Source organism: Oncorhynchus tshawytscha, linkage group LG30 (genome assembly GCF_018296145.1).
Source record: "Oncorhynchus tshawytscha isolate Ot180627B linkage group LG30, Otsh_v2.0, whole genome shotgun sequence".
In the NCBI taxonomy this organism is placed as follows: Eukaryota; Metazoa; Chordata; class Actinopteri; order Salmoniformes; family Salmonidae; genus Oncorhynchus; species Oncorhynchus tshawytscha.
Window position 1 is genome coordinate 18876829 of NC_056458.1, and position 25221 is coordinate 18902049.

At 43.5% G+C, this 25221-nt stretch overlaps 2 protein-coding genes across 3 annotated transcripts; both read right to left on the reverse strand.

Annotated features, from left to right (window-relative positions):
* Window positions 1-1972: 1972 nt before the first annotated feature.
* Window positions 1973-20234, reverse strand: LOC112228601 (neuronal acetylcholine receptor subunit alpha-10-like). 2 transcript variants are annotated; one of them, XM_024394057.2, is made up of 6 exons: window positions 19953-20234; window positions 8370-8515; window positions 8099-8253; window positions 6393-6639; window positions 4416-4701; window positions 1973-3666 (listed from the first exon to the last, which is right to left on the reverse strand). In XM_024394057.2, the coding sequence occupies exons 1-6, from the start codon at window positions 20083-20085 to the stop codon at window positions 2777-2779; spliced, it is 1857 nt and encodes a 618-aa protein (XP_024249825.2). In that variant the 5' UTR covers window positions 20086-20234; the 3' UTR covers window positions 1973-2776. The 2 variants fall into 2 exon arrangements, with proteins under 2 accessions (XP_024249825.2, XP_024249826.2); XM_024394058.2 differs by having other exon boundaries at window positions 19808-20225.
* A 1673-nt stretch (window positions 20235-21907) lies between these two features.
* Window positions 21908-24873, reverse strand: LOC121841402 (nuclear pore complex protein Nup98-Nup96-like). The gene is made up of 4 exons (XM_042309532.1): window positions 24184-24873; window positions 23944-24098; window positions 23274-23385; window positions 21908-23196 (listed from the first exon to the last, which is right to left on the reverse strand). The coding sequence occupies exons 1-4, from the start codon at window positions 24398-24400 to the stop codon at window positions 23009-23011; spliced, it is 672 nt and encodes a 223-aa protein (XP_042165466.1). The 5' UTR covers window positions 24401-24873; the 3' UTR covers window positions 21908-23008.
* Between the last annotated feature and the right edge of the window lie 348 nt (window positions 24874-25221).

A 25221-nucleotide genomic window follows, 5' to 3' on the forward strand; every position in this document is an offset into this window, starting at 1 on the left:
CAGATCTCTCTACCCGATAAACTGAACAAACATGAGCAATGGGCGAACACAACACAATGATGGTTGCCAGGTGTGTGTAATGTGGGTTGCCAGGACTGGTCATCGTGAGCAGGACCATTGATGTTGAGCACTGGTAGGAGGGAGCAGGACCGTTGATGTTGAGCGCCGGTAGGAGGGAGCAGGACCGTTGATGTTGAGCGCCGGTAGGAGGGAGCAGGACCGTTGATGATGTTGAGCGCTGGTAGGAGGGAGCAGGACCGTTGATGTTGAGCGCCGGTAGGAGGAGCAGGACCGTTGATGTTGAGCGCCGGTAGGAGGGAGCAGGACCGTTGATGTTGAGCGCTGGTAGGAGGGAGCAGGACCGTTGATGTTGAGCGCTGGTAGGAGGGAGCAGGACCGTTGATGTTGAGCGCTGGTAGGAGGGAGCAGGACCGTTGATGTTGAGCGCTGGTAGGAGGGAGCAGGACCGTTGATGTTGACCGCTGGTAGGAGGGAGCAGGACCATTGATGTTGAGCGCTGGTAGGAGGGAGCAGGACCATTGATGTTGAGCGCTGGTAGGAGGGAGCAGGACCATTGATGTTGAGCGCTGGTAGGAGGGAGCAGGACCATTGATGTTGAGCGCTGGTAGGAGGGAGCAGGACCATTGATGTTGAGCACTGGTAGGAGGGAGCAGGACCGTTGATGTTGAGCGCCGGTAGGAGGGAGCAGGACCGTTGATGTTGAGCGCCGGTAGGAGGGAGCAGGACCGTTGATGTTGAGCGCTGGTAGGAGGGAGCAGGACCGTTGATGTTGAGCGCTGGTAGGAGGGAGCAGGACCGTTGATGTTGAGTGCTGGTAGGAGGGAGCAGGACCGTTGATGTTGAGCGCCGGTAGGAGGGAGCAGGACCGTTGATGTTGAGCGCCGGTAGGAGGGAGCAGGACCATTGATGTTGAGCGCTGGTAGGAGGGAGCAGGACCGTTGATGTTGAGCGCTGGTAGGAGGGAGCAGGACCGTTGATGTTGAGCGCCGGTAGGAGGGAGCAGGAGTAGGTGTGACAGACAGTGACATTTACTTTAGTTTTTTTGGCTCTGTACTCCAGCACTTTGGATTTAAAATGATACAATGACTATGAGGTTAAAGTGCAGACCGTCAGCTTTAATTTGAGAGTATTTTCATCGATATTGGGTGAAACGTTTAGAAATTCTAACACTTTTTGTACATAGTCCCACCAAATGTATTGGGACAAATTCATTTGTGCATTAAAATAGTAATAGGTTTAGTATTTGGTCATATTCCTAGCACGCAATGATTGCATCAAGCTTCTACAAACTTAGATGCATTTGCTGTTTGGGTTGTTTCAGATTATTTTGTGCCCAATAGGAATGAATGGTAAATAATGTATTGTATCATCTTGGAGTCACTTTTATTGTAAATAACAATATAATGTTTTTCTAAGCACTGCTACATTAATGTGGATGCTACTGTGATTACAGATCGTCCTGAATGAATCGTGAATAATGATCAGTGTCTCCTGAAGTCCACAATCAGCTCCTTCATTTTTTTTACGTTGAGGGAGAGGTTATTTCCCTGGCACCACTCCACTAAGCAAGTTTAAGCGGTCCGGTTCAAAGCCTATGAAAATCCTGTTATCTACAGTGTGTGTAGTTAGGGAGTGTATATGAATGGTTGTCATCGTGAGCAGAATTAGTGTCTGGCAGTGGATGAGGGAGATTATTACCCTTGTACCGTCACAACAGAACTCTCCAATGTGTTTTAAAGTTAAGGTTAAATGGCTTTTCTAATTCATTCACAAAGCCCTAATGATGTTAAAGGGTTATTGGATTACATTACTACATGTCCTATTGTACCGTCCCCCTCATTCTCTTCCATGTATCCTGTCCTATTCCTCACAACTGGAATGGATGAGTGTATAACAGTATTCCTTTTCCTTTCATGACTCACTCTGAAATGTTTTCCTGGGGTTACAAAGTGAAAAAGTCAGAAGGATTTGGATATTATGAAATATTTAATACATTAAATGGCGTACTTGTACATATGCAATATTGTTTATGGTACAAGACAAGTGATAAGCATTGGATACATTAGTCTTCTTGAGCATGGACCACTACTATTATTTTAGCATTGTCATTCTATACTATATCTACACATCAAATCTTCAACAGCGTCAAGTGCACTCAAAGAAAGTGTGCACTTCTCAGGTGTGCACTCATAAAGTACTGTCGTTCTCATGTAGTGACTGGAAGGCCTGAGAGGTACACTTAAAAATACAATTGTCTAATGGATTATTCACATACAGTAAATCAGTAAAAGGACGAAGAGCCTTAAAAGTTATAGTAATATAAAAATGTGATCTTGTTAAACTTTGTGTCTTTGTGTTTATAATAGTCGCCAGGTGGCAGAAGAATTACTTTGGCTCCATTTCACAGATGAAGTTTGTTCCTGTCTCCCCTACAAAAACTTTAGACTCACAGAAAACTACTTCTGTATGAAATGAGATCAATTAAGTCTACCTCACATTGCTGAATATTAACAGCTAGTATACAGTACATACAAAACCCCACACACAGTATCTCCTGTGGTAAAAACTGAATGGTTTAGTTGGCCTACTGCCCCTCGGAGAAGGATAAAGTTACCATTAGACACTGATCTAAAGTCAGTTTTGGATCCTCCTTAATGGTTAAGGTCAGCATTTGGGAAGGGTAGGATCTGATCTTAGATCTGTGCCTGAGGGTCACTTGTACCTGGAGTCTTCTCCCTCTGCTCTCTGCACGTGCTCAGACGGCCTTGCCCATAATGAGGAAGCTCATGAGGAAGACCATGATAAAGAAGAGCCACATGAAGAGTCGGTCCATGACCTTGGCCACCTTCCTCCACTCACCCGTACGTCTCTGAGTGGAACGCTGGTCATGATAGCAGCTGGCGATGTACTCTATGTTCCTGCGGAGCGCCTGGTGCTGACACACACACTGGACGCTCACCACCACCTCCCTCATACCCCTATCCTCTGCACCTCCTAATGATCCTTTCCTTCTTTCACCTCCTCCTTCCACACAGCCTCTCTCTCCTCCTCCTCTTGCACCTCCTCTCTCTCCTCCTCCTCCACCTTTGCCTCTTTTTTCCTCTGCCCCTCCCATGCACCCAATTTTTCCTCTGAAACGCTTCTCTCTTTCTGCCTCTCCTCCTTCTCCCTTCTCTCTTCCTGCTGCTCCCTCCTCCTCCTCTTCTGCATCTATACTTACAAACAGGTCGTCTTTCCACCTACTGGGCTCAAACATTTGGCATGACCCTTTCTTCACATCCAGTCTATTCCCCTCCTCTTTCTCTTCTGGAGTCTTTACGGCCACCCCTCCCACTTCCTCTTCACCCCTCCCTTCCATGCCCCCCCAGGCCTGCCCGTTCACATCCCAGTTAGTACCTCTAGTTTGGGGGTTGATATTGTGGTTGGGTGGGGGCTCAGGCGGGGCCTGTTTCTTGGGGGTGCCAGTGAAGCAGTTCTCTCCCACCTCGAAGACGAAGCAGATCCGTGCCAGGTAGTGCAGGATGAAGCGGCGGGCCCATTCAGGGACAGGACGCGCCTCCGGACCACAGTGATGGATATTCATGATGAAGATAGTCAGGGCGGTCGATGCGGTGATCATCGTCATGGTAGCAATGTAGTACTTCCCTGTGGAGAAATAGTGATCAGCAATACAGTCTATTCCATGTATAACAACTCAAACATTCAAACATAATCATTCAATGTAATGGTATACATTGGCTAACATAACATCACTGCCTTGCAGGATTCTAGACCGTGTTAAATAGACAGACAAGTATAAGTGCTCCAGAGAGAGAAGGCAGGGTATAGGTTATCAAGCTGTGGTTGCAGCACATTAAATTATATGGACAGCCAATATCGACTTGCCTGGCCTCTGTACCATTACATCAACATTATCCTACATACACCAACACAATTTAGTACAGCAGCTCTCTAAGCCAAGCACACACAAATACTACAACTCACACACAAATACTACAACTCAAATCATTGCTATATTGAAATACAAATGCAAAAATGCCTACACTCTTGTTTAACTCTGCATGCATTTCAAAGTTGATTCAAATTTAATAAGTGCTTTTTGCTCATCCCAATACTATCACAATAAAATATGGAATAGTATAGTGAATGTACATAGAAAATATGCTTATTCAGTATTAATAGAGGTCTCCCTGCTGTGTATCACATATCTACTATTCCAGGCAGTTAAATGGAGCAGCAGAGAGAGGCTGTATGAGGACATTGTGCTGAGCAAGACCCCTTCAATATTCACTAAACATTTCAGCCCGAGTTTATGGGAGAAGAAGATCTATAAAAGTATCTGAGGCGAGCTGGTCTCTCCCCCCCTCTCTTTCTAACACCCCCAAGCCCCTCACCTATGAGTGGTACGTTCTCCGAGGGTGGCATGCTCTCTGCCACCAGCAGCTGGAACACGGTCAGTGCCAGCAGCACAGTGACCCCCAGGGACACTTTCTCCCCAGAGTCAGCCGGCAGGTAGAAGCCCAGCGGGGCCAGGAAGGAGATCATCATGCAGGGGATGAGTAGGTTGAAGATGTAGAAGGAGGCCCTGCGTTTCAGGTGCAGGGTGTAGGTGATGTCTGGGTAGGGGTCTGAGCAGCAGCCATACAGGATCACGTTCTTCTTGGCTGGCATACCCAGAACCTGTTGTTAGGATAGCATGGAAAATAATAGAAATGCGTGGCCTGGGGTAGTCTAGTGGTATAAGAACACACGTACACTGTATACATGAAAGTATGTGGATTCAGCTACTTCAGAAACTCCCATTGCTGACATGTATATAAAATTGAGCACATGCGATCTCCATAGACAAACATTGGCAGTCCTTACTGATAGCTCAGTTACTTTCAACGTGGCAGACCTTTCCAACAAGTCAGTTTGTCACATTTCTGCCTTGCTGGAGCTGCCCCAGTCAACTGTAAGTGCTGTTATTGGGAAGTGGAAAGGTCTAGGAGAAACAGTGGTAGGCAACACAAGCTCACAGAACGGGACTGCCGAGTGCTAAAGTGTGTAGCTCATAATAAAAACATTTCTGGCCTCGGTTGCAACACTCACTACCAAGTTCCAAACTGCCTCTGGAAACTGTTTGTCGGGAACTTCATGAAATTAGTTTTCCATGGCCAAGCAGCCACATACAAGCCCAAGATCACCATGCGCAATGCCAAGCGTCTGCTGGAGTGGTGTAAAGTTCATCACCATTGGACTTTGGAGCAGTGGAAACACTGGAGTTATGAATCACGTTTCAACATCTGGCAGTCCGACGGATGAATCTGGGTTTGGCGCTTGTCAGTAGAACTCTACATTCCCGAATGCATATTGCCAACTGTAAAGTTCAGTGGAGGAGGAATAATGGTCTGGTGCTGTTTTTCATGGTCTAGGCTCCTTAGCTCCAGTGAAGGGAAATCTTGACACTACAGCATAAAATTACATTCTAGACAATTATTTTCTTCCAGCTTTGTGGCAACAGTTTGGGGAAGGCCCTTTCCTGTTTCAGCATGACAATGCCACCGTGTACAAAGCAAGGTCCATACAGAAATGGTTTGCTGAGGTCGTTGTGGAATAACTTGACTGGCCTGTACATACTCTTGGATCTCGTCACGGTATCTCTGTGCATTCAAATTGCTATCAATAAAATGCAATTGTGTTCATTGTCCGTAGCTTATGCCTGCCATTATGGGGCACTCTGTTCACAATGTTGACGTCAGAAAACCACTCACCCATATGACGCCATACACATGGTCTATGTTTGTGAGGCCGGTTGGACGTACTGCCACATAGTCTAAAATGACATTGGAGGCGGCTTATGGTAGAGAAATTAACATTAAATACTCTGGCAACAGCTCTGGTGGACATTCCTGCAGTCAGCATGGCAATTGTATGATCCCTAAAAACTTGAGACATTTGTGGCATTGTGTTGTGTGACAAAATGTTTTAGAGCGGCCTTTTATTGTCCCCAGGACAAGGTGCACATGTGTAATGATCATGCCATTTAATCTGCTTCTTGATATGCCACACCTGTCAGGTGGATGGATTATCTTGGCAAATAATAAATGCTTACTAACAGGGATGTAAACAAATTTGTGCACAAAATTAAACATAATTTGTGCAGAGATAAAAGATTTTTGTATGCATGGAAAATGTTTTATTTCAGCTCATGAAACCTGGGACCAACACTTTACATGTTGCAATTATAGTTTTGTTCAGTGTAAAAATAACATCAAGATAAGACAGTCTTACAAATGCAAAAGTGTTTTCAATCAATAAAGTGCAAAAAGGGAATAAAGATCAGGCTTAGCCTGTATAGAAAAGTGGCCAAATAAACAAATCAATCTGACCTCCCACTCTACGTTGGCCACAAAGTCGGCCAGGTCAGCGCTGTCTAGGGCGTTGACCAGGTCCATCTGGTTGCCGTTGTGTGTCCAGGAGCCGAAGGTTAGGCGACACTGCTGGGCATCAAATGGGAAGAAGGACACATCCACGGAGCACGAGCTCTTACTGATGGCCGGCTGGTCCCACATGATCTGTCCGTCGTTACGGATCACCACGTTGGTCTCCATAGAGCTGGAGAACTGGTCATCAGCACTGGGGGGGTGCGAGGAAGGGAGAGTGTATGGGTAAGAGGTGAGAGGGAGGGTGAAGGGGGAGTAGGGAGTTTGGAAAGAGGGGGGAGTGTATGGGGGAGAAATAGCAAAAGGATGATGGGAGGAGGAGAGATGGAGGGAGTGAGAAGAGCCAGGGGAAAGAGTATGTGAGGAATTCATTGGCGAACAAAGAAGGCAATTAAAACCATCGAAAATGATTTATCTTATCTACAATTGATATTAAGGAAAAAGAGAAAAGATATACTTACTGTCAAGTGACTAAACACTCTTTAGAGGTGTGACTGGGAAAAGACAGGGCAGAAATGTAGGGAAGGACGATGGGCATGGAGTGTCTAATACCTTAATGACAGACAGACAGACAGACAGACAGACAGACAGACAGACAGACTTAAAGACAGATGGAGTGGTTAAAGAGGCAGATGAGAGGGTTAATGACAGTTAACGACAGGAAACCTGAATGACTCACAGAGAGATAAAGGATGTCATGATGGTCAGGCAGGATGATTGAAAGGTGATGGTCGAGGCACAAAGAGAGTGGGGAGGGCAGGAGTGGAGCCCTCCTCTCATAGCCAACTCCTACACTCAGCACTCTCACTACATTTCTGACCTTGATCACGGGGACTGGATTGAACATAGAACTTTAATAGTCACCACCCTCAAAGTAATTTTTTCAGAAGCCATATTTTAGGAACTTAATCTGCATTCTGTGGCATCCCCCTGCTACCAACCATCCTCCAACAGGGATTCAATATTTAAACAGGTAAAGTGTTAGCTCAGGAAGGGGATTATTTTGAGTTTCATGTAACACACATCCCTCACACCTGTCCAGATATAATCTCTGGAAAAATTATATAGAACATGTTCAAGTCAAGCCCATCCTAAAGGGTTTACTGATTCAGTTGTGTGTTGTAATTACAACAAATAGAGATTAAAACATAACTAAATAAAGGGAGAAAAAGATACTGTGAAATAATAATAAGTAGAAGGACTATTCCACTTATTCTGTATTTCCCAATGCAAAACCCTGTGCACAGCAGTACGTCAAGATCCAGGTGCTAGTTTTGGCAAGAACAACTAGTATCCAAAAACAAGGGTAAAAACCGCATACTAGAAAAGACAGGCGACCAACCTTGTCTTTAGTTCTATTTATTTTTCATTTCAGGTTGACATTGCCATAAATTATAACTCGTGCCAGGCAACCGTCCTGTCTACGTAACCTAACCAGGAAGAACCCCTGACACTAGTGAAAAAACTACTGCTCCAATACACTGTGATGAGCATCAGAAGCACACCTGTTGCCTTGACACCCCCTGAGTAATAGCATCTAGGGTGTCCAGGTTGTGTCCATAGCAGAGGAGGGTGAGGAAAGGGAATGTGAGGAAGAGGATAAGAAACCCCTGCAGGAAGAACCGATGTGTCTCAATACCAGCCAGACCTACTTGTTATATAGGACAATATCAGGCCTCCATACATAACTACTAGGTATGCGGATGGTATCGAGACCATCATAGTCCTCCTTCTTCCAAGTGAGGTAGGCGTCCGTCCACACCATCCGGATCCACAGGTACGTGGTCAGGATCTGGTTACGCTCATCCTGCAGGGAAAACAGTATCAGAGGAGGCCTATACAGAGGATAAGTAGTGCATGTGGGGTCATCGTGGTGACCTTGTGTATGTATGCATTTGTGTATATGTTTTTGTGCGTGTTTACCATGTCAATGATCTGTGAGAGGGTGATCTGCAGTGTGACGTTGATGATGTGGTCTGTGTCCTCTACCGGTCTCAGAGCGTTGGTGTAGTTAGCGAACAAATCAGTCAACAACTTCTGAGCATATCTCCCATGAGCACCCAGACACACTGCCAGAGAGAGAGAGAGAGTGTGAGTGAGTGAGTTGTAAGCACAGTAAGTAAAGCCTAGCAGAACTTAAGGAACCACATTAAATCCACATCACTCACAACCTTCATTATTATTCTAATTCAAGCCTCAGTTCCTCAAAGGAATGGGGCAAATTGACTCAACAGCATCCCAGCTTAATTAACCTAAGTGGTACCTTGTAATAGCCTACATGTATGTCTGGTCCTCCATGCATGACTCACTACAACCATTACATTTGATAATGTTACAGTAACTTTGGTAAGCCTCCTTCCAATACTGAACAAGACATTTTCCATACACTCAAAAAGCTTACTTCTCTCAAATGTTGTGCACAAATTTGTTTACATCCCTGTTAGTGAGCATTTCTCCTTTGCCAGGATGTTCCATCCAGCTGACAGGCGTGGCATATCAACAAGCTGATTAAACGGCATGGTCATTACACAGGTGCACCTTGTGCTGGGGACAATAAAAGGCCACTCTAAAATGTGCAGGTCTGTCACACAACACAATGCCACAGATGTCAAGAATTTTGAGGGAGTGTGCAATTGGCATGCTGACTGCAGGAATGTCCACCAGAGCTGTTGCAAGATAATTGAATGTTCATTTCTCTACCATAAGCCACCTCCAACGTCGTTTTAGAGAATTTGTCAGTACGTCCAACCGGCCTCACAACCGCAGACCACGCCCCTACCTTTTGTTAAGGTATATGTGACCAACAGATGCATATCTGTATTCCCAGTCATGTGAAATCCATAGATTAGGCCCTAATGAATTTATTAACAGCTTATTGAGGCCCAGTTATATTTGGAATTGGTTTGGCAACAAACAAATAAACAATACAATTCCAATCTCATGTGAATTTAATTAGAAATACAATTTGACAGACAGACACAGAGACAGACAGGCAGAGAGAGAGCGATAGAATGAGAAAGAAAGAGACAGAGAGATAGACAAACAGAGGATGAGAGAGAGAGTATTGAGGGAGATGAATGGAAACAGAAATGGGAAATATTGGAGTGATAAACATGGAGTAGTAAATTAGGAGTGACTTTAGGGTAAGATGAGGAAAGACAGAGAGAAAGGTATGGAGGGAAGGAGGTAATTACTGAACGCTCTGGAGAGAAATGATGGAGAGATGTTAGAGAAGGGAGGAGAGGGGAGGAGATAAGCAGGTAGGTAATTATAAACAGTAAATGAGATAACGTGTCCATCTAGAGCTGCTAAATGCCTGTCCATTCACTTCCTACTGCAGACAGCAAAGTGCAGCACAGCCACGCTCTATCTGGCACTACACCACCGATAGCAAAACATTTGACACACTCATTGTCTCTACACAACGGGGAACCCAGCCAAGATCTGCCCAGTGACGTGAGCCTACCAGACGAGCTAAATGCCTTCTATGCCCACTTCGAGGCAAGCAACACTGAACCATGTGTGAGAGCACCAGCTGTTCCAGATGACTGTGTGATCACGCTCTCTGTAGCCGATGTGAGTAAGATCTTTAAACAGGTTAGCATTCACAAGGCCACAGGGCCAGATGGATTACCAGGACGTGTACTCAGAGCATGTGGTGACCAGCTGGCAAGTGTCTTCACTGACATTTTCAACCTCTCTCTGACCAAGTCTGTAATACCTACATATTTCAAGCAAACCACCATAGTCCCTGTGCCTAAGAACAACAAGGTAACCTGTCTAAATGACTACCGCCCCGTAGCACTCACATTTGTAGCCATGAGATGCCTTGAAAGGCTGGTCATGGCTCACATCAACTCCATCATCCCAAAAATACTGGACCCACTCCAATTCACGTACCGCCCTAACAGATCCACAGATGACGCAATCTCTATTGCACTCCGCACTGCCCTTTCCCACCTGGACAAAAGGAACACCTACGTGAGAATGCTGTTCATTGACAACCGCTCAGCATTCAACACCATAGTGCCCTCCAAGCTCATCACTAAGCCAAGGAACCTGGGACTGAACACCTCCCTCTGCAAATAGATCCTGGATGTCCTGATGGACCACCCCCAGGTGGTGAGGGTAGATAACAACACATCCGCCACGCTGACCCTCAACAGGGGGGCCCCTCAGGGGTACATGTTCAGTCCCATCCTGTACTCGCTGTTCACCCACGACTGCGTGGCCGCTCACGACTCCAACACCATCCTTACGTTTGCCGATGACACACAGACACACTTTACGTATGCTGCTGCTACTCCATTTATATATTCTGACTGCCTTGTCACTTTTACCCCTACCCACATACTGCATTACCTCAACTACCTCGTACCCCTGCCCATTGACTTGGTACTGGTACTCCTTGTATATAGCCTCATTGTTTTTGTGTTAATATTTTCTTTATCAAATTTGTCTTACTTTTTAACCTTGCACTGTTGGGAATGGGCTCGTAAGTTAGCATTTCACTGTTGTATTCTGCGAATGTAACCAATAATATTTTATTTGAGACACCTACTACTGCCAAAGATTGTACAGGCACTAATTCTCAAACAACGCATGCGTGTGTTTGTGTGGGAGAGAGAAATTTGAAAAACAGGCAAATCCCAGCTAGCACATAACATTGAGAACTATGTTTCTTAGCACTTGGTGAGTGTGGTTGTACATATTTTCTTGGTATTTCATCACTTTACATTTAATTGAGTAGTTCAGAGAATGTTAGTAACATTCTCCTGTGGGAATTTTAATTCCTCAGCATAACATTTCCTAATGGTTCTATTTAAAGTCATGTTCTCAAACTGTTCAGAGAACGGTAAGAAAACTTTTCATAAAATCTTTAGTAACGTTCAGAGAACATTAAGAAGTGTGTAACGTGTACTTAAGAATCGGGAAGCAAGTACAGGGAGTGAATTTAATTAATTAACAAACAGAACAAGAAACACGTAGCATACAGACATGAAACAAACAATCAATAACGCCTGGGGAAAGAACCAAAGGGAGTGACAGATACAGTATAGGGGGAGGTAATAAGGAAGGTGATGGAGTCCAGGTGGATCTCATGAAGCGCAGGTGTGCGTAATAATGAGCAAACTGGCAACAACGAGCACCAGAGAGGAGGAGCGAGAGTAGACGGGACAGTACCCTGTCCCTGATGCGCAGCTCCAGCCGCCGACCAAAGGGACAGTCCCGAGAACCAAGAACCTGCAGAGCCAGCTGAGGCGCGGGAACCTGCAGAGCCAACTGAGGCGCGGGAACCCCAGTAGCGTCGGCAATGGAAGCCTGACAAGCCAACCGAGGTTTGTGAACCTACCAAGCCAGCTGAGGCATGGAAGCTTGACTAGCCAGCTGGGGCATCCCCGGTTGCGTTGGCAGCCGCCCTTGGACCCGACGTCACCAGTTGAATTTTATTTATTTTTTAAATATGAAAAAAAAGCCCTGTTGCTTCCCTTTGGGGGAGACGTTATTCTGTAATATGTACACTAATAATCAGGAAGCAAGTACAGGGATTGAATTTGATAAATAAACAAAACAAGAAACACGAGTAGTGAACAGGCATGAAACAGAGTCAATAACACCTGGGGAAAGAACCAAAGGGAGTGACAGATAAAGTGGAGGTAATCAGGAAGATGATAGAGTCCAGATGAGTCTCATGAAGCGCAGGTGCGCTTAACGATGGTGGCAGGTGTGCATAATAATGAGTAAACTGGCGACAATGAGCGCCAGAGGAGGTGCAGGAGTTTGTTGGCAGCCCCTATTAATTGGCCACACCTGATCTTAATGAGTGCTTGTTTCCTTCGAAATGGGATCTGTTTGAACAGCTTTGTATGAGTAAAAGAGACATGGCATGCTAGCTCCACCCTGGATAGAGAACAGAAGATCATACGTTTGAATCTCACTGACGGCGTGCCACAATAAAAAAAAACGTCATAACTTATGCCATGTTAACAATGACTAACGAAATCAATGAGGGCCCCCTGGAAGTCAAGGCCCCTGGGCATGTGCCCTGCATGCCCAGTCGGTATTCAGCCATGATTACTACAAGTTTAGATAGCTGGCTAGACTAACTACCAATCTAAAAATGTGTTAGTTGACATGGCTTATTGAGTTACTGTCGGTAGGAAGGGTTCCATTGACCCAGGTTTATTTCACAAAAGCAATGTTGCAACAAAAATACATTGCAACATTTGTAACATTTGGGCTCCTGAGTGGCACAGGGTTCTAAGGCACTGCATCTCAGCACTTGAGGAGCCACTACAGACACCCTGGTTCAAATCCAAGCTGTATCACAACCGGCTATGATTGGGAGTACCATAGGGTGGCGCACAATTGGTCCGGGTTTGGCAGGTGTAGGAAAAGCAATGTTGTAACTAAGAATTTTTCTTCACCGACTTGCCTAGTTAAATAAAAATAGAAATGGCAGCTATAAAGATCAACAAAAATGTTATCTGTTTGTCGGGGGTAGATTTTTATTTTGTCAAACTTTCTTTATTGATGGAAACAGTGTTTTTCGATTAAATTATGATTGCAGAGTAATTTTGAAGGTACCTCAGGGAACGTGATGTCATTGTGAAATATTAAAGCTTCACTCCACAATTCTAAACGCCTTGGCTAAAAAAATACAAAATACTGTTTCTTTACAGGACAAGGATTGTGCTGACTTTAAAGAATGCCTGAAATGCTTCGCCTTGCTTTTCTGGTTGGCTGGATGCAAGTTTCACCATCCAATTATTACAGATCTACAGGAGTGCAAGTTTTACCATGACACAATTAATTATGGCTTGAATCCCGCTAACGGGATCGATATGACTACAGTCAGTGAAAGTGCAGGGTGCCAAATTTAAAACAACAGAAATCTCATAATTAAAATTCCTCAAATATTGAATTATTTTACACCATTTTAAAGATACACTTGTTGTTAATCACACCACAGTGTCCGATTTCAAAAAGGCTTTACAGCGAAAGCACAACATATGATTATGTTAGGTCAGAGCCTAGTCACAAAAACACAGCCATTTTCCAGCCAAAGAGAGGAGTCACAAAAAGCAGAAATAGAGATAAAATGAATCACTACCTTAGATGAACTTCATCAGATGACACTCATAGGACTTCATGTTACACAATACATGTATGTTTTGTTCGATAAAATTCATATTCATATACAAAAATCAGAGTTTACATTGGCGCGTTATGTTCAGTAGTTCCAAAATATCCGGTGATTTTGCAGTCACATTAATTTACAAAAATACTCATAATAAACATTGATAAAAGATTAATGCAACCGCTGTGTCAGATTTCAAAAAAGCTTTACCGAAAAAGCACACCATGCAATAATCTGAGTACAGCTCTTAGACAACAAATCAAGCCATACAGATATCTGCCATGTTGTGGAGTCAACAGAAGTCAGAAATAACATTATAAATATTCACTTACCTTTGATGATCTTCATCAGAATGCACTCCCAGGAATCCCAGTTCCACAATAAATGTTTGATTTGTTCGATAAAGTCCATCATTTATGTCCAAATACCTCCTTTTTGTTTGCGTGTTTAGCCCAGTAATCCACATTCATGACGCGCGAGCAGACGAAAAGTCAAAAAGTTCCATTACAGTCCGTAGAAACATGTCAAACGAAGTATAGAATCGATCTTTAGGATGTTTTTTTTAATCATAAATCTTCAATAATGTTCCAACCGGAGAATCCTTTGTCTTCAGGAACTCAAGCTAACTCTCACGTGAACGCGCGTGGTCAGCTCATACCACTCTGCCAGACCACTGACTCATTCAGCTCCCATTGCCCCCTCCTTCACAGGAGAAGCATCAAACAAGGTTCTAAAGACTGTTGACATCTAGTGGAAGCCTTAGGAAGTGCAATTTGACCCCATAGACACTGTATATTCCATAAGCAAAGAGTTGAAAAACTACAAACCTCAGATTTCCCACTTCCTGGATTGTTTCTCAGGTTTTTGCCTGCCATGTGAGTTCTGTTATACTCACAGACATCATTCAAACAGTTTTAGAAACTTCAGAGTGTTTTCTATCCAAATCTACTAATATTCTAGCTTTTGGGCCTGAGTAGCAGGCAGTTTACTCTGGGCATCTTATTCATGCAAGATACTCAATACTGCCCCCAGCCATAAGAAGTTAATCCTGCTCATGCCCTTCACTCAACTCGCTCTCCTCTAGCAACTGGACACACACACACTCACACAGAGACACAAACACATGCACACACACACACAAGAACTTTGGGATCAACTCTAATGGTAGTTTCAGAAGCCAGGACCTCATTTACTATGGCTCTGGGTCATCACTATCTGGACATAATTAACAAGCTTTCTAATCACAAATAATTTTTTATATCACTATCACTAACCATAACTTTAAACGTTACCCCTAACCATAGTATGTAACATACACTATATGACCTAAAGTATGTGGAAACCTGCTCATTGAACATCTCATTCCAAAATCATGGGCATTAATATGGAGATGGTCCCCCATTTGCTGCTATAACAGCCTCCACTCTTCTGGGAAGGCTTTCCACTAGATGTTGAAACATTGCTGTGAGGACTTGCTTACATTCAGCCACAAGAACATCAGTGAGGTCGGGCACTGGTGTTGGGCGATTAGGCCTGGCTCGCAGTCGGCGTTCCAATTCATCCCAAAGGTGTTCGATGGAGTTGAGGTCAGGGCTCTGTGCAGGCCAGTCAAGTTCTTCCACACTGATCTAGACAAACCATTTATGTATGGACCTTGCTTTGTACACAGTGGCATTGTCATGCTGAGACAGCAAAGGGCCTTCCCCAAACTGTTGCCACAAAGTTGGAAGCACAGAAATGTCTAGAATGTCATTGTATGCTGTAGCATTAAGCTTTCCCTTTACTGGAACTAAGGGGCCTAGCTCGAACCATGAAAAACAGCCTCAGCCCATTATTCTTCCTCCACCAAACTTTACAGTTGGCACAGTGCATTGGGGCAAGCAGTGTTCCCTTGGAATTGCACATGGTGATCTTAGGCGTGTGAGCGACTGCTCGGCAATGGAAACCTAACAAACAGTTCTTGGGCTGACGTTGCTTCCAGTGTCAGTTTGGAACTCGGTAGTGAGTTTTACAACCGAGGACAGGCAATTTCTTTATGAGCTACACGCTTCAGCACTCAGCGGTCCCGTTCTGTGAGCTTGTGTTGCCTACCACTTCATGGCTGAGCCGTTGCTGCTCCTATATGTTTCCACTTCACAATAACAGCACTAACAGTTGACCAGGGCAACTCTAGCAGGGCAGAAATTTGATGAACTGACTTGTTGGAAAGGTAGCATCCTATTTCAGTGCCATGTTGAAAGTCACTGAGCTCTTCAGTAAGGCCATTCTACTGCCAATGTATATGAAGATTGCATGGCTGTGTGCTCCATTTTAAACACCTGGCAGCAACGAGTGTGGCTAAAATAGCCGAATCCACTAATTTTAAGGGGTGTCCACATACATTTGTACTTACAGTGGATTCGGAAAGTCATCATGCCCCTTGACTTTTTCCACTTTGTTACGTTACAGCCTTAATCTAAAATTGATGAGGAAAAAATGTATTTAATCAATCTACACACAATACCTCATAATAATAAAGCGAAAAGTTGATATATACAGTGCCTTGCGAAAGTATTCGGCCCCCTTGAACTTTGCGACCTTTTGCCACATTTCAGGCTTCAAACATAAAGATATACAACTGTATTTTTTTGTGAAGAATCAACAACAAGTGGGACACAATCATGAAGTGGAACGACATTTATTGGATATTTCAAACTTTTTTAACAAATCAAAAACTGAAAAATTGGGCGTGCAAAATTATTCAGCCCCCTTAAGTTAATACTTTGTAGCGCCACCTTTTGCTGCGATTACAGCTGTAAGTCGCTTGGGGTATGTCTCTATCAGTTTTGCACATCGAGAGACTGACATTTTTTCCCATTCCTCCTTGCAAAACAGCTCGAGCTCAGTGAGGTTGGATGGAGAGCATTTGTGAACAGCAGTTTTCAGTTCTTTCCACAGATTCTTGATTGGATTCAGGTCTGGACTTTGACTTGGTTTTTCTAACACCTGGATATGTTTATTTTTGAACCATTCCATTGTAGATTTTGCTTTATGTTTTGGATCATTGTCTTGTTGGAAGACAAATCTCCGTCCCAGTCTCAGGTCTTTTGTAGACTCCATCAGGTTTTCTTCCAGAATGGTCCTGTATTTGGCTCCATCCATCTTCCCATCAATTTTAACCATCTTCCCTGTCCCTGCTGAAGAAAAGCTGGCCCAAACCATGATGCTGCCACCACCATGTTTGACAGTGGGGATGGTGTGTTCAGGGTGATGAGCTGTGTTGCTTTTATGCCAAACATAACGTTTTGCATTGTTGCCAAAAAGTTCAATTTTGGTTTCATCTGACCAGAGCACCTTCTTCCACATGTTTGGTGTGTCTCCTAGGTGGCTTGTCGCAAACTTTAAATGACACTTTTTATGGATATCTTTAAGAAATGGCTTTCTTCTTGCCACTCTTCCATAAAGGCCAGATTTGTGCAATATACGACTGAATGTTGTCCTATGGACAGAGTCTCCCACCTCAGCTGTAGATCTCTGCAGTTCATCCAGAGTGATCATGGGCCTCTTGGCTGCATCTCTGATCAGTCTTCTCCTTGTATGAGCTGAAAGTTTAGAGGGATGGCCAGGTCTTGGTAGATTTGCAGTGGTCTGATACTCCTTCCATTTCAATATTATCGCTTGCACAGTGCTCCTTGGGATGTTTAAAGCTTGGGAAATCTTTTTGTATCCAAATCCGGCTTTAAACTTCTTCACAACAGTATCTCGGACCTGCCTGGTGTGTTCCTTGTTCTTCATGATGCTCTCTGCGCTTTTAACGGACCTCTGAGACTATCACAGTGCAGGTGCATTTATACGGAGACTTGATTACACACAGGTGGATTGTATTTATCATCATTAGTCATTTAGGTCAACATTGGATCATTCAGAGATCCTCACTGAACTTCTGGAGAGAGTTTGCTGCACTGAAAGTAAAGGGGCTGAATAATTTTGCACGCCCAATTCTTCAGTTTTTGATTTGTTAAAAAAGTTTGAAATATCCAATAAATGTCGTTCCACTTCATGATTGTGTCCACTTGTTGTTGATTCTTCACAAAAAAATACAGTTTTATATCTTTATGTTTGAAGCCTGAAATGTGGCAAAAGGTCGCAAAGTTCAAGGGGGCCAAATACTTTCGCAAGGCACTGTACTTGTCACAGCAGAAGAACGCAGTGCATGACTCCATCATAGTCCCAAATTCAAATGTATTGGGGATACATGGGACAGACTATGATGACTCCATGCATCCCCAATACATTTGTAGTTCAGTTTAAATTCTGTAATGCTAGTATATCAGTCTATCAACCATCGATGAGTGAAAGAGACTCCGTTACTGAATTATCACTAATCAATTATTTGTCGGAAACCAAACCAGTCGTTCTGCCAGCATGTACCTTTTTTTTCCCTTGGTAAAACTGTTTAGGCCTCTACTAAATAAGAATCGGAATCCTGGAATATAATGCAATCCTTTTTGATTTGATTATTTATGTTATATTCTATTCTGTGAATCTTTGAGCATTTTCCAGACAAATTGCCAGCAATAAAGTGCAGAATATGTTCAAACTGATGCGCATAGCGTTCTCTAAGCATGAGCGAGGCTACTGTCCAATTTGATGTACATTATGAAGGACTCTTTGGATTTACACTTCATTCATTTATAAAGCCATAGTATTTGCTTTACATGCATGCTCCTTTTATCCATTTTCATAATTTGACCAAGCGTCTTGCTGTAGGTTACCATAGAGGTTCTTCAAAATACAAACTTTTGGTATGCTAATCCTTCTTAAGACCTCTCTAAACAACTAATGTACCTAGGCATACAAAGCCGTTTTACTGTTTTTAAAATCTAAGGTAAGGTATATAAGATATATTAAATAATATTTATTTGTACAGCTGTGGACAGGTCGAGGATATTGAGACAGTAGCATATTATGTAGCATATCCGTCTTAACTCGTTGGAATACAAATATAGGCTGTAATAATGTGTAAAACTATTGACTATAAAAGTGTGCTGTTTTCTGTTGATTTACTGTATACAGCTTGTATCATAAGGATGGTCCAAGGCAGGTGGATTAATTTGCATACAGAGAAGGACCAGGGAATCTGGTCACAATACGGACACTATGGGAATATAAGAGACATGTTAGTACCCTAGTTATCGGATCATCTTGATCGGATGACCACAACCACATGTTAATGCAAGGTGTAACCACGGCTCCTGTTTCCCCTTTATTCATCTGCTATCTTTTGTCTCCTGTCAGTATCTGCAGGACCAGGCATGAGTCTGGGTTAGAGGTCACAGGGATGACAGCATTAACCCGTTGACTGCTGGCAGATATCATGAGTCCAGACAACAGAGTTTGTAGGTGTAATGGTGTAATCTGTCATTCTCTCATCTGCTCTGATCTCTTGTGTGTGTGTGTGTGTGTGTGTGTGTGTGTGTGTGTGTGTGTGTGTGTGTGTGTGTGTGTGTATTTGCTCTTTCAGCTCAGTGGTCACGTCAGAACACACGAGCTGTTGGTTTGAGACCCAGATGGTGGGGATTATCAAGGGATGATATGGAGAGCAAGAGAGAGGAATTATGAGAGGAACAGCTTGCCATGAGTGCAATCAATCAAATGTATAAAGCCCTTTTTATATCAGCAGTTGTCCCAGTGTTTATAAAGAAACTCAGCCTAAACCCTCAACGAGCAACCAATGCAGATGTAGAAGCATGGGCACATCAATCAGGTATTAATGCACAAACACATCATCTCCACAGCTTTGTGAGGAGTGACACCAGCAATAACATTAATAGGGTCAAGCACTATGACATGGTAGACCATCAAGTCCATCACATCAACACCTAAGTTTTCATCCTGAAATCACCAACCCAGAGTACATAGTGACAGTTCATGAATGCATGCATGTCATATCCACAGTCCACCTTTGCCCCTTAATACATCGTTGAGGGGTTGTTCATTCATTCAGCATCCAATGTGAATGTATAATCTGCCACATTTTCAATGTTAGGTCAGTTAGGTCACTATATTGTAGTTGGCATTTTAGAACACTCGGGGAATAAAACTAAATGGCCTACTGTTAGGCTACGGACTGCCAAAGTGAGAAAAATTGCCCCCAAATTCTTCCATCGATAAGCAATCAGAACCTTGTCTCTAATGCAATACATGTTGTAAAATTGTGAAGCAAAAAATGAGCACGTACCTGGAAGAAAACTAAAACAGAGGAAGAATAGCCACGTAGAAAAGACTCTCCATAGATGCATGTTGCTGAACTGGCACAATATGCCGAGTTGTTTGACACAGCGGGCAGAAGAGCAAAATAGCCCCCTACAGCTGAGAGAATTTACCGTATTTGGGGAGTTCAGTGTAGGCCTGAAACGCGCTGCGAAGAGACAGCTGCGCACAGAGCTGGTTTTGGATGGACTGCCGCTGTATCCAGTAACCTAGTCTTCTTACCGCGCTGTGGTGTGCGCCCCACATGGTGCAAGAGGAGGCATGGCGCGCCGTGCGATGTTATATACACTTCCCTTAAAGTATTCACACCCCAGAACTTTATCCACATTTTGTTTAAAGCCTGAATTTAAAATTGATTAATTTGTGAGAAGAAAAAAAATAGTCACCGGCCTACACAGCATACCCGATAATGTCAAAGTGGAATGATGTTTCTCGATTTTTTTTTTTTTTTTTTTTTTTTTTTACAAATGAACAGAGTTAATGAGTATTCAACTCCTTTGTTATAAGAACCTAAATAATTACAGGAGTAAAAATGTGCTTAAGTCACAAGTTCCAGTGCCCTTCTTTGAGTCATCTATTGGTAGATGTATAAAATAAAGCAGACATTGAATATTCCTTTGAGCATGGTGAAGTTTTTACACTTTAGATGGTGTATCAATACACCCAGTCACTACAAAATTACAGGCCTCCTTCCTAACATAGTCACCAGAGAGGAAGGAAACTGCTCAGGGATTTCCCCATGAGGCCAATGGTGACTTAATCAGTTAAGAGTTTAATGGGTGTGATAGGTAAAAAGTGCAGATGGGATGAACACCATTGTAGTTACTACGCAATACTAACATAATTGACAGAGTGAAAGGAAAGAAGCCTGTAGAACATGTCAATCCATGGAGGGCTGAATGTATGCGGGTTTCACTCTTCCCTTGTACTTAATTGATAAATTAAGGTCACTAATTAGTAAGGAACTCACCTCACCTGGTTGTTTAGGCCTTAATTGAAAGGAAAAATCAAAAGCTATGCCCTCCCTGGAATTAGCTTGAGACCCCTGATGGAGAGAATAAAAATATTCCAAAACATGCATCTGGTTTGCAACAAGGCACTACAGTAATACTGCAAAAAATGCAGCAAAGCAATATACTTTTTGTCCTGAAAACAAAAGTGTTATGTTTGGGGCAAATACAATACATTAGAGTTCAATTTTTTTCAAGAATAGTGGTGGCTGCATCATGTTGTGTATATGCTTGTAGTTGTTAAGGACTGGGGAGTTTTCCAGGATGAAAAGTAATGGAGCTAAGCACAGGCAAAATCCTAGAGGAAAACCTTGTTCCATCTGCTTTTCACCACACCTTTCAGCAGGACAATAACCTAAAACACAAGGCCATATCTAGTTCTCACTGTCATTATGGGATATTGTGTGTAATGGGTGAGAAACAAAATCTATTTCATCCATTTTGAACTCAGGCTTTAACAATAAATTGTGGAATAAGTAATTGGGTACAAATACTTTCTGAAGGCCCTGTAACAATATGCAGAATGAGTGAATGGTAGGTTACATCCATTTGAAACAAACTTTAAAACTATAACACGGGGCACCAGAGAAGAGTCCAACTGGCACGGACTCCATAACTTCTGTAACATAGGAGGAAAACCCACCATTAGTTGTTTAAAGAAACATCTGCAAGGAAGGGCAGGTGATGTGAATAATTGAACAGAGAAGGTAGGCCACTTGTCCGAGTTCAATGTAATGGTACCTAAAGCGGCTTGTACCGTGGACACGTCAGGTACTTAACGCAGCTGTCCATCCATCGACACGCATGGTCCCACTCAGCAACCCTGTTCATTGTAACACAATGTAAGCAAGGAACTTCATCTGGAGAAAAGCCCTTTAAAAATGCATTAGGCCTTTCAAAAACAAAGTAAATGCAGATTTTGTCCGATACAGAAGATGAACAGCCTAGAGAAGAATGGCTGCATTACAATGACAAAAAATAAACCTAGTGAGGGATTCAAAATCTGACAGGGAGTGCATGAGTAAAGGTATATTATTGCACATAATTGTTGAATACAATTCAGGAGAAAATAGAATGCATTTTATTCAGACTAATAAAAACGTTATCACCATCACAATCGTGCACAAAGCAACGGCAGCAACAGAAGTACGGAGACCCTCCTCGTAAAAGGCACTTTGCACGAGGGGAGCGGTCTCCCACCCAAAATATACTGCAGCAGCAGCACATCAATCAATAAGTACATTTCTCTTGAAAAATCTACATACAGAAAACTAGAGAAAGGGGAACAAAGAATGAGAATGGAGGGTGGTAACACCAAGGACCTGTAAATAATATTTAAAATATCCTTCAAACTCCTTGCAAAGACCAGAGAAAATGGATTGGCTCATTAAAAACAAACTATTGTTGGATTACTGATTACAAAAACCAGCTCTGGTAGTCCCCATAAAATAGAAATCTGAAACATATGTGATGAAGTGCTAGTTAGATTCCATTCCAATACACTACACACATACTCTGGGTTTCAGACAATATACAACAACAAAAAAATACAAAAATATCATTTTATCCATTATCATTTTACATTTTCTCTGTCTTTTGGTATCCAAAAACAAGAATTGTTCATTTCAAGCCTGCTATTTGTACAATATTACATGAGTCTTCTCCATTTTCAGCTATAGATTTTCCCTATGTATACACATATTGACAGTTCCCGAACCAATCTTACTATAATGACCTTTAAGTTTCCACGTTGATGTAAAACAAGTCAAACAGTTTGCAGAAAGCATTTATACTGGCGGTACACACACCAGCCAATGAGATTGTCCCTTTAAACAGGGTCAAACGCTGGGAAAGGTGAGTATTAGGAGGGTTCAGCAGTTCAATTTTTAAACACATCTTACACAAACTAAGTACAACAGAGCTATACAAAAACTTGCAAGTCATTCATTTCCACACACTGACGAATGCTTCATCCAATAATCTTGTGCCATTTTCTTCAGGAGAAACCAAAGTCCCAAAGGAGCACACATCAAGTCCATCGCTGCATTCATACCACACCCCAGTAGTTCTATTAAACTGTCCTAGATAGTCCCTTCCCCCACTGTTCTCATTGGCTTCCAACAAACTACCTCAGTTGCTATTGGGCAGGGGGCAGATCATTAGCTGACAATGAGCTGTCTCAGATATGATTGGGTGAGACTGCGGAGCTCCTCGAGAGCATAGTCCTCGGGCATGGGCAGACGGCCGATGTTGGACGCAATCTGGGACAAGGGGATTTCGCCACCCTCACCACCCTGCTGCAGACTCAACACCACACGCAGGATGTTAGCCACACGCTTGGCCATCTCTGGAGACAGGAGAGAGAACAGGGTTAGAAAGATATAGGAACACACAACACTAAAGCAGACAGCTCGATCTCCTCACCTGATTGGGCGAGGCGGTCCTTGGCGGTGGAGCAAGGGAGGACCTCTATCCTGTTGCAGAGTGACCTCACCTCAGTGTGTAGACACTCCAGCTCATAACCAGTACTGTCCATCTGAACACAAACAGAGAGAGAGAGTGACTCATTAATATACCATTCCAGCTGATAAACAGCCATGTTAATCTGAGTACACAGTAGAAACACCCTCCCATTAACATGCCCAAAGACACCTAAATGTGCGAGTGTTCCAGCTCATATATACAGATGGACAATAGTGGCTGACAGAGACAAATAATCAGGAGATGAGCAGCATAAATAATTGGCTAACATAATTAACAGTAATTGAGTGAACATAATGAAGACGACAGACAAGTGGCGCTAGCTGATGCGCTGTGGGACTAGCTTTCAAATGTCTGGACGTGCTGATTATTTTGCAAATTTCAAGGTGAATTGTAGGTTAATTGAGCTGGGATATTGTGGTGACGACTTTTTTCCTGCGTCTTTTGGGAATCACGACGGCACATGGCTACAGCTAGCTCAACTGATTTAGGACAGCATAACTGACAAATTCCGATTTTGGGGTTAGAAATCTTTAGCGCGCAGACAAAATCCCCCAAACTCACAGTATGGTATGCATATCTGTTGTAGTGTAGTCCAGACAGACACACGTACCTGTTGTATGGCGTGTAGGGTCTGTACGACTCTGATGTAGTCCAGGTAGACTCTGCCCGCCGTGTCCCAGTCCTGGATCACAGCACTGCGCTCAGGAACTGCAAGCCCCTCCAGGAACTTCAAGAGGTACTCATGATTATCATTAATGATGCAATCTACAGGGGCAATCGCACAGAGACAGGGACACAGGGTTAGAGGTTGTCTGGGTGTGTGTGCGCGCGTTCGTGTTTACATGCACACCTGAGGCAAGGTGCTGTATGACCAGACTGTGGCAGAGGTTCCAGTGTCCTGCTCTGTACAGGTGAAGGGCCTCTCCGTGTCTGTCTGTGTCTCTTCTGGCTCTGGTAGCTTTGGCCTGGTGGAGCCACTGTTCTGGGATCAGTAGTCTCTCTGTGAGAAAGTGCTCTTTCTTGGCAGACTCCTCCGTCTCCAGCAGGGGGCAGTGCAGCTGCAGCATCTCCCTCACCGCCCGCTCACGCAGCCTGGACAGAGGAATAAGACATGTAAAATCGTATGAAGTTAACAAGCTAACATGTTTTAAGTTTTCCAACAGTGCTTGCTCACGTAATATGTAAGCTTTCCTGAGACATGATTACTTCCTTTAGCTCACCGAGCACAGAGGGACTGGTCGGGTTGCGCAGACTGGTCGGGTTTGAACTTAGAACCCAGCAGGTCACAGTAGCACTTGTGAGATTATGATGAATCCTTGTCAGCCCATCCAGGTTATCTGCTGAGAGCACTGACCCTCAAACTCTCCTCTCACTCATCAACTTAACCTTCCTCATGACTAGGCGTCAGGTAGCCTGGCGGGTAGGATTATTTGGCCAACAACCCAAAAGGTTGCTTGATCAAACCCCTGAGCTGACAAGGTAAAAATGTGTCATTCTGCCCCCGAGCAAGGCAGTTAACCCACTGTTCCCTGGGCACCGAAGATGTGGATGTCGATTAAGGCAGCCCCCAGCACCTCTGATTCAGAGCATAGCGCCAACTGTAAAGTTTAGCGGAGGAGGAATAATTGTCTGGGGCTGTTTTTCAAGGTTTGAGCTAGGCCTCTTAGTTCCAGTGAAGGGAAAGCTTAATGCTACAGCATAAAATAGATATTCAAGAAGATTCTATAGCTTTGGACTTTGTCTGGGGAAGGCCCTTTCCTGTTTCAGCATGACAATGCCCAAATGCACAAAGCGAGGTCCATACAGAAATGAGATCGGTGTGGAAGAAATGGATTGGCCTGCACAGAGCTCTGACCTCAACCTCATTGCACACCTTTGGGATGGAGCA